The 10,407-nt window shown below is 35.3% G+C and overlaps 1 protein-coding gene across 2 annotated transcripts; it reads right to left on the bottom strand.

Annotated features, from left to right (window-relative positions):
* Positions 1 to 414: 414 nt before the first annotated feature.
* LOC121739825 lies at positions 415 to 1,915 on the bottom strand. 2 transcript variants are annotated; one of them, XM_042132408.1, is made up of 2 exons: positions 1,709 to 1,915; positions 415 to 1,546 (listed from the first exon to the last, which is right to left on the bottom strand). In XM_042132408.1, the coding sequence occupies exons 1-2, from the start codon at positions 1,776 to 1,778 to the stop codon at positions 444 to 446; spliced, it is 1,173 nt and encodes a 390-aa protein (XP_041988342.1). In that variant the 5' UTR covers positions 1,779 to 1,915; the 3' UTR covers positions 415 to 443. The 2 variants fall into 2 exon arrangements, with proteins under 2 accessions (XP_041988342.1, XP_041988343.1); XM_042132409.1 differs by lacking the exon at positions 1,709 to 1,915 and adding an exon at positions 1,641 to 1,702.
* Between the last annotated feature and the right edge of the window lie 8,492 nt (positions 1,916 to 10,407).

Genomic DNA, 10,407 nt, shown 5'->3' with positions numbered 1-10,407 from the left:
ATTATTAGCATTGACATAAGAAACCATAATTATTAGTGCCAATTAAACTATTTTTTTAAATGCTAAAATAAAACCTCTAATTATTATTACTAATCATCAAAACAACATAATTATAAATAACTTTTGGTAAAATTGGCCCTAAATCTACTTGACATTGTACATTGTCAAAAACAATATTAATTATAGTTAAAAATAGAAATAATTTATTTAATTATTAGGTTTAAATTGTAATTTTTACAAAAATCTAGAAGTAACATTTTTGTATATTGGTAACAATGAGCGGTCAGTTTATTACACAGGTTTGTTATTGTGTACCTGATTAACTTTAGCAGCTCTACTGGTGGAAAGTGTTTATTTAAGATTTTAATACATGGTGCTTTATGTAAATAAACTTTTTGTTATGTAAAATAATAAAAAATAACAATTTACTATCAGTTTATTATTCATAAATAGTCCAAACATTTTTGCTTCCATAACTTTACCAGTTTCTTTTGCAGTTTGTTTTTGTTCATGATTTTATTCTCAAAGTTTTCCATTGCTGTTTTTAAAGACTGCCATTGCATAAAACTTAGGTGTTTAGTGAGTGACAAATAGTGTGATTCATTTCTGTACTTGTCTTCTTGCTGTATGAAATCTTGCAAAGTACTTAAATTTGTAACATTTTCTATTGAATGTGGGCTCTCTTTTTGTTTAGTAACAGTTGAAGGCACATTATTGAGAAGTTTGAAACTGTCCCTTGATATTGCAACTCCTAAATCATCATTGAGACTCAAGCTCTCCGAGTCTATTTTCACTTCCTTCAGAGTTGGTACTTTGTTATCACATTCATCATCACTTTCGGGAGAGTTTACTTTATCAACATACATTAAAATGTTTTCGCACAAGTCACCTTCCTCGTTTTCAACTAGCAGAGCATCTAATTCTAAAGATGATTTCTGGGCCCAATTAAATCTTCCTTCATCATTCATCTCTTTCATGTTTAACCATTTTCCTAAGTCAGGGGGTAATTCACAATCCTCAGACAGGAATGCTACACCCTTGTGGGACAAATATTTCCTGAAGCCATATAGTCTGTTATACCAATTACAGGAGTGCTGCAGTAGAACTAAGCTCATGGACCAAATCCGACTCAGCAAAGCATAGGGCATAAGAGACATCCAGTGACTTTCCCCTCTTTTGATTCTATTCAAATAGAAGATAGCAGATTGTTTCGAACATACAGCAATTCTGAGCATTATTTTAGCGAATGTTATGATTCTCACTAGAACATATTCTAACATCTGCCGAGTTGGAAGATAACACTCAATGTTATAATCTACGGGCAGCAGTGTTTTGAAAATTTTGATATCCTTTAACAAATCTACAGTCAAGTATCTTCTTAACGCAGAATTTACCTTTTTGAACTTTCTGTATCCAATATCATTTCTGAATTTCTTATCAAATTTATACAAAAATCGTGATAGTAACGCACTTTCCTTATGTAGAGGCGCTTGTTTAGAAAGTATAGTTACCATGCTATTTAGGGAATGCTTCAACTCCTTTACATCTAAAAACAATATCCCAAAGTTCAACTGAAGTAAGTCAATGATAAAAATATATACTGTATAGAGAGAATAGAGCAATTAATAATTATAATTTACCTCTTAGATAAATGATAGGTCTCGCGCACGAGGTCGAGCGCGAGACCAATCATTCATCTAAGATTTACCTATTTCATGGTCACAGATAGCAGTGTTTATGGGTGGCTGCTCCACTGTTCGCGAATTCCATAGGTCCATCTTATTTTAATTAATTTTTTGATTTCTTAAAAGTATGCAGGTTATTTTTCACAATAGAATAATATGTAGGGTTATTAATTATATTCTTTTTCGCTTAGGTTATTAATTTTTATTTACAAAATCAAATTGAACTAACATCAAAATACTAGTAATAAACGTAGTGATTATATTCTCTTTGCTAGTAATCTGTGACTAACATAACCTCAAAATTAATAACATTTTTAAAATGTCATAATCACATTGACATTGACGATACTTGATGGCCCATAGACAGTATTTTTTTTTTCTTATTATGGCACTTCGGCTATAAAATCATGGCCAGTGTCGAGTATATTATAGCGGGAAAACAATATTTTATAAATTTTAATCGTTTTTCTATATTGTCAGGTCTAAAGTCTAGTAAAAGTCAATACAGTCAGGAAGTCAAGTTGATCGATACAGTAAAGTGGTAGGCGCTTTACTGAAACTTTCGATGGAGTTTTGGAGGGGAACACAAAATATCACGTTTCTGGATATTGCATCTTATAGGTTTATGATTGCATCCATAGACATAATATATACTGTCGTAATTGCATCACTTTCCCTCACTTGTGCACGATAACGAATATATCTAAAGGGCTCCCGAGACGGTCAAACCATTTTGATCGTTTACAAAGCTACTTTGAACGGTTTGTCAAACATTTACGTGTTTGAAGCTCGTTTGATGAAATTTCATATTTTTGTTGTGTTTAACGCGCCGCGCCGATTGATCGTGTTCCGATGCGTTTGAACAAACTTTGTACCATTCTTTGGAGTAAGTACATTATTTTTAACCGACTAAAAAAGAGGAGGTTGTCATTTCGACACATATGTATGTAATATTTCCTGTACTGCCCAGTTTTCGTATATGCGTCGTCTATATCAGCATCTGAACAAATGCGCAAAATTTTAAAAGTGTATGTATGTTTTTATGTTTGTGTTCACATATCTCCGGAACTATAAGTCCGATTTAAATATATTTTTGTTGTACTAGGTATTGTTTAACTTGGGAGACTTCTGCAAGTTTCATCAAAATAGGTTTAGTAGTTTTTGAGATAGGGAATTTTAATTCTCAATTTCATACAATTTTAAAGTCGGTTTTATCTTTTAAAAAATACTTTTTATTCGTCACAAGACGTGTGTCACGACAGCGCGTATTAAATCAAACTGCGCAGTGTCGTTTGACAAACCGTTCAAAGCGACATGAAACGGTTGCATCAAACACGTAAGGTTTGAATCAAACCGGTTGATCGTCTCGGGGGCCCTTAATGGTTAATATCCTACCAAAATATTACTCAATAAAAACCCAGTTAACACAATTTTAGGATAATAATACAAAAACACAACATCACTCTTTCACATTCCCAGAAAAACTCTATTTTTTTTTGTTTAAAACACCATTGTCAGCTTAATTTGCCAACCATCGACGAGGCTACCACGGTCCACGAGACTTCGACTATCAGAGCTCGAGACTCGAGCATAATATTATTTTGATGATTTGTTTCACTTTTGGTTTATCTGTGTTTATAGGAATAAAGAACATTACATAGGGAAAATGTGCTTCAATTGTCTCCCTATTTACTATGCAATATCCATACACGGTTATAAAAATGCTTACGGTACAATTCCGTGCATCGCGACAGTCGTAGGCCGCGCGCGCGATCGGTCGCGATGCACGGAATTGTACCCATAGCCTAAGAGCCAGCGACAGCCAGACTTTCGTCGTTTAATAAAAGCTAACAATTTTCCTTTATATGACCCCTATAAAGGTAAGAATGACCAGTAACTTTAGGAGGTATATTTTACTAGCTGTTGCCCGCGACTCCGTTCGCGTGGACTTCAGTTTATAGCGCGCGATAGTTCCCGTTTCCATGTAGGCTACAGAGTTGCTTCCGCGGTACGTGTACGATTAGGTACTTCAAAGTTCAAAAATCTTCTTTAAACTTCAAATAAAACCCGAAAAGTTTAATCATCCTTACCACCTCTTATAGAAACACGTATGAGTAAGCGCTTGTGCGATGTAGACGACGCACAGCGTCATCTATTATGAATTTTTGGAACTAACTTAATTTGAACAAATTTACGTATAAACACCCCCTAACAACCCCTTTTTCCATTTAAAAAGTAACCTATGTCCTTTCTCGGGCCTTAGACTATCTGTGTAGAAAATTTCATTACAATCCATTCAGTAGTTTTGGCGTGAAAGCGAAACAGACAGACAGACAGACAAACAGACAGAGATACTTTCGCATTTATAATATTACTAGTAAGTATAGATTAAATATGTGAAAATAATAAAATGAATACTTTAATCCATATTATTTTATTAACTTAGAAAAGCAAAAGTGTAACTTGCAATAATGTTGAATATCCGATTTGCTCTTTATTGACGAATCTTTTTTTTTTACTTTAATCCATTGGGTAATCATCGATTTCATTGCTCATTTCCGAGTTATCCGAAAGAAAGCCCTTAATTAATGAGGAATCTGGAGGCAGCCATTCGCAACTTGTATCTTCTGAGGAGCACACCTGCAGTGAAAGTAACATTATGCACTTTCGACAATAATTAATCTTCGTTTTTTTATAAGTATTTTATTTTTATTTATTGCAAAGTTTAGTTAAACACTGGTGATTGCCTATTGTTTAGGCTTAAATTCTGTTGTTCTTTTTTTAAACACCTACGGTATAAACAATAATTGTTCTTTACGGTTAAATCTTAATACAAAATTTTATGTTACCTGGCATTTGCAGTTGATGGCTTCAAGGTAGTGGTACATTTCAGTGCCAGGTTCGACTCCCGGGTCACAGTTATTGAGTTTAACTGAGGCGTGTTTGCGGGCACCATGGACGCATACCGGATGAAACGATTTCTTGTAAGGGAACTCCCAGTGTGATATCTACCAATTTCATAAGACTTTGATAATAACTAAACACGCACATTTCGTCGTCGCATGAGATAATGTACTATCAGAGAAGTTGATTCCTAGGCAGATCGCGGACCTAAGTAATTTGGTCGCGTTAAATCAAACTCATCCGACCGATTACATATTCTAACCATAAAGTTAATATCAGGGTTGCCAGATCAAAGACCGATCAAATCGCCACTTCGCGATAAAAAGATAGCCCAAAGTAGCCCAATAAAAAAGAAACACGGTAATTAAACGTAATGTCAATAAAACGTATGAATAATATTATATGCTACTGTTCTATTACATTAGAGTTATCTATTTACATGTAATTTTATCAATATTTTAAGGAGACTTGCTTCGTTTAATTCAAGAAGCTTATATAATATAACATAAGATTCTTGGTTTAATTGGATACTTGTAAATTTGCATTAGTGGTAACGAGTTGTTTTTATTTTTTGGGGTTTTTTTCCCAACTATAAAAGTGACATTTAGCAATAAAAATCTATAATTCATAGTATTTATTTTAAAATTATGTATTTACAAATAAAAAATGTTTTATGCATATTAATCGTCATCTGCTGCAAAAAGTTGGATGGTGTCGAGCAAATTACGATCCAACATATATACTCAGTATATATATGTACTAGCTGTTGCCCGCGACTTCGTCCGCGTGGACTTCAGTTTATAGCGCGCGATGTCAACAAAATTGGTGTCAAAAGCTTTTATAAAAAAACCCTGGTACCCCTTAAATCAAAACAGCTGTGCAGTGTGCACATAATATTTCATTTTTTTTAATTAAACTTTATAATATATTATGCCGAATTTTAAAGCTTATTTAGCCCTCCAATTACACAACTTTACCCATAAACTATTTATCATTGATAGGTTTAAGGTTACGTCACTGTATATATAATATAATATAAAGTACTGACTTATTAAATAATGTAAAAAAGAAATAACAATCGAAAAAAATCGAAACTCAAATTCACGATGATACCACCTCTTATAGAAAGATGTTGGGCAAGCGTTAGCGCGATGTAAGAGACGTAAGGCGCCATCTAGTATGAATTTTTGGAACTAATTTAATTTGAACAAATTTTCGTATTTTCACCCTCTTACAACCCTTTTTTCCAGTAAAAAAGTAGCCTATGTCCTTTCTCAGGCTTTAGACTATCTGTATACAAAATTTCATTACAATCGGTTCGGTAGTTTTGGCGTGAAAGCGAGACAGACAGACAGACAGAGATACTTTCGCATTTATAATATTAGTATAGATTATCTATGATATCTACTGCCTCTCTCTCACAGAACACTAACACTCCTACCGGAGCTCTCTCGGCTCCTGAACAGAATGATATTCAACAGCCACGACACGCGGCGAATCACAGATTATGAGTGAAAGTGGCCGCGCATAGACAACGCATCGCTGCGTTCGTTGATATTATGGCCGCGTTCACGAAAATACAATAGTAGGCAGTAGCCCAATAGGCGATAAGTAAAAAACCGTGTCGCCCAACAGGCGATAAGTCGCCATTCCAAATTTTTTGTAGCCGCGGAGGACCGCAAAATAGCCCAATTGGCTACTTGTCGCCCAATCTGGCAACCCTGGTTAATATACGGTACCTAGCGGAATAGGCCATAGGGAAACAAACAAAGAATTCTATTTTTAAATAGAAGTCTTTGGAAACAAAGGCCTGAGCAAGCGAGATGTCACTATCAGTAACACTGCGTGGTAAAAAGAGACGTGTGATACATGCCAGCAGAACTCTTTTTTTGACGTCCAGTCGGCACTTATCGGCACGTGGACAATTTAATCTCATAGAATTCATGCTTGATCATGCTTGTGTAAGTGTATACGTCTACGAATAATAAAAACTAAGGAAAAGTAACTCCGTCAAAAACATGCTCCACAATACTTGTCAAAAAAGTGTACTTGGTCTCAGAACAGACCTTACCAGTTACCGCAGTACTCAGAGACATTTAATTACGAGCTTTTGCCTGCGGCTTCGCTCGTGTTAAGAAGTATTATTATATACAAACTTTCATCCCCTATTTTAATCCCTTGGGGTTGGAATTTATCAAAATCCTTTCTTAGCGGATGCCTACGTCATAATATCTACCTGCATGCCAAATTTCAGCCCGATCGGTCCAGTGGTTTGGGCTGTGCGTTGATAGATCACCATGTCAGTCAGTCACCTTTGAGTTTTATATACAGGGTGTAACAAAAATAAGTGATATTAATACTTTAGGGTGTGTACGTGTTCCTTGTAGGGAGTCCACTGTGAAAGTAGCAGCGCTGAAAGACCAATATTTTTTTTCACTTTTGTATGGGGAAACTCGTGACGCTCGGGCCCTTGCCCATACAAAAGTGAAAAAAAAAATTTGGTCTTTCAGCGCTGCTACTTTCACAGTGAACTCTCTACAAGGAACATGTACACACCCTAAAGTATTATCACTTATTTTTGTTACACCCTGTATACATTAAGCTTCAATTAAATGAAGAGTTTGATAGATAATGTATGGGGCTTATGTCAAAATTTCGAATTAATTACAATTAAGTAATTAATGTTCCACTCTGAGTGCGGCAGTTAGGTACACATTTCAATACATTTGCAATATTTAGGTGGCCTTGAGCGATATTAGGCTGATGTTACATGACAGTTCGAAAGGAACCAAATTTAAAACGGTAATAGTATGGGAGTTACGTTTTTTTAGTTTTTATTATTCATAGGCAATTCATAGGTAACTGGTAAGTATACGTACACATATTTTTACGCACAGATGTAAACCAATTTCGGTTTCGTTCGATAGCTCGAGATTGTTGCTCTATTCCGCTAGGTACCTTAACCTTTGATCATTTTTGATATTAACTTTATGCAGCTAACATTGAATTGACATATTGCCAACCAAACGACGTTGGTCTGTCAACTGCATAGGAATCAATTTCCTCGGGTATACAATGGACCCGTGCGTTGGTGCAACCCAACCTTGTTTGGGTTGCACCAACGCACGGGTCCATTTGACCAACGCACCAACTAACTTTAACTATAACTGTAACTTTAATTACAATGCAAAATGTCAAATCTTTGGTTAAGGTTAAAAACCGGCCAAGTGCGAGTTGGACTCGCCCATGAAGGGTTCCGCAGCAGCAATAAGGTTTATTTTTATGAAATTAAAAGGTTTCTGATTTATTTTTATATTTCAATTGATTTAATGAAAGTTAATTTAAGGTTTGCCATTTATGACGTATAAAAAAAAACTACTAGCTAGATCTCGTTCAAACCAATTTTCGTTGATATTTTTTATTGTAATGTACATCATATATTATTTTTAGACTTATCATGCCCCTACTTTAGAAGTAAGAGGGGGGGGGACACAATTTTTTCCACTTTGGAAGAGTCTCTCTCGCAAACTATTCAGGTTACAAAAACATTGTATAAGAAACTTCAATATGAGTTTTAAAGACCTATCCATAGATACCCCACACGCATAGGTTAGATGGAAAAAAATTTTTGTTTGTTTAAGGTTTACCATTTATGACGTACCTATAAAAAAAACTACTTGCTAGATCTCGTTCAAACTAATTTTCGTTGGTAGTTTTTATAGTAATGTACGTCATATATTTTGTTTAGACTTATCATGGCCCCTACTTTAGAAGTAGGAGGGGGGGACACATTTTACCACTTTGGAAGTCTCTCTCGGAAACTATTCAGGTTAGAAAAAAAATGATACTAGAAACCTCAATATGATTATTGGAGACTTATCCATAGATACCCCACACGCATAGGTTAGATGAAAATTTTTTTTTGTTTCAGTTGTACCTATGGGGACCCCTAAAATTTTTTATAATTTTTCCATGTTTGTATCAAAATCTTAAGGCGGTTCACAGATTACATACGGACGGACAGACAGACAGACAGACAGACATGACGAATCTATGAGGGTTCCGTCTTTTGCCATTTGGCTACGGAACCCTAAAAAGGACGCCATCAAGACGCCATATTTAACCATATTACCATAAACTTTAAATATTACCATAGACAAGGTTTTAAATGCACGTGGCGAAAAAAGGAACTAATGCTGTCATCATACAAAAACGCCATTTTTGACAGTTCTCCTTTACCAGCAGCGCCCCCGCCCACGTTCATTTAAAACCTTTTTGGACCAGCTGTCATCTTTTAATTTCTCCGGTCAAAGTTAAGGTTAAAGTTAAAGCTAAATTTAGCCTTAACTATAACCATAACTTTAACCTTAGCTTAAACTTTAACCACGCCTCTGGTGCAACCCAACCTAACTTTCTTTCCATGCATTGGAAGCTCATAAAAATTAAGGTTTCTTTTTCTGGCTCCCAAGCCAGTAGATTTCGATGGCAAGCTACAGACTTACCTCATGGGACCTGCAGTATCCCCCACAGGATTTGATTTTGACATCGCCCCAGCACCGGAGTCCATTAAAATCAATCTGCTCGGCTCTATGAGAGTATGTTTTATAATTGCATTTTAAATTATTTGAAGGAGCCGATGTACAAACATTCAGACTGCACCAAAGAATTAAAAGAAATAAAATAAATCCCAGGGTATCACTTTTTCTCCCCATGCTGCTAGTTGCTACTTTGCTACAATGTTATCTACCAGTTTAAAAGTGTATGAGACAATTTCAGGCTGTCCCTGGTTTTATAAAGCATCAAGACGTCAGGAAATTTCTTCCAAATGAATACACCTCATGACATGGGCAGTACGAAACATTACCCCCTTATTTCCGGTATAAAAATAGACTACCAGAATACATTTGAATAATTACACAGACGTTGTGTTGTGTCTGGATTTTTTATAACTTTGGTATTTAACTAATTTGTTTTAAGAAGAGAAATAATATTTTTTGAATTGGATAAGAATTAGTATTAATTGTAAGTCTTAACTCTTAGCAGATATAATATAATAAAACTAGACTCAGTTTTTAGGGTTTCGTAGTCAACAAGGGACCATAAGGGTCCCTTGTTTCGGTCTGTCCGTCCGTCTGTCCGTCTGTCTGTCTGTCTGTCTGTCTGTCTGTCTGTCTGTCTGTCCGTGGTTTTGCTCAGAGACTATAGGACCTACAAAGCTATAATTTGGCATGAATGCACATATTAATGATGCCGACAAAATGGTACATGAAATCTTAAAAAATGATTTTTTTATGGGGTATGAATTTTTATTTCGCGTCCACCCCATCGTGTGGGGTGTCGTTGGATAGGTTTTTTAAAAATATTACGAGCATTTGTAGATCATTTTCCGATTTAGGGAACCATTTATAAAATATGAAGTTTTAAAGTGGAAAAAATCATTAGAGCCATGTGTGACGTGTCCCCCTTCTACCAGCTAAGCGGTTGCTTCTGGAAATATGAAAAAAATCTTGGGAGTAGGAAATATGCGGAATTTAAAAGAAAAACTATCACAGCTAAGAAGACTTCATAAATCATAAGTTATTGAGTAATAGTCAATCAACTAAAAAAAATATTCGGCGAAGTATAAAAGATTCGTTCAAATTCATTTGAAAGCAACTGAGATGATGTTGTTAGTACAGTGTAAAACACGTTAGAAATATACTAGGGGCAGAGGGCGTTATTAGTAAGTATTGCTGTGCGTCAACTAGACGGCGTTTACAGCAACGCGTTGTTAGTATATTTATAGTTCTATTCCTGGTTCCGAGATGGCGTTTCTTAA

Source organism: Aricia agestis, chromosome 2, assembly GCF_905147365.1.
Source record: "Aricia agestis chromosome 2, ilAriAges1.1, whole genome shotgun sequence".
In the NCBI taxonomy this organism is placed as follows: Eukaryota; Metazoa; Arthropoda; class Insecta; order Lepidoptera; family Lycaenidae; genus Aricia; species Aricia agestis.
This window is presented reverse-complemented; position numbering and strand designations above follow the sequence as displayed.

Bases quoted from the DNA above. Each gene is read 5' to 3' on its own strand.
- LOC121739825 (XM_042132408.1), bottom strand. From the start codon at position 1,778: ATGGACCTATGGAATTCGCGAACAGTGGAGCAGCCACCCATAAACACT. The intron at 1,547-1,708 runs GTAAATCTTAGA...TATTGTTTTTAG, and splicing joins TATCTGTGACCATGAAATAG to ATGTAAAGGAGTTGAAGCAT.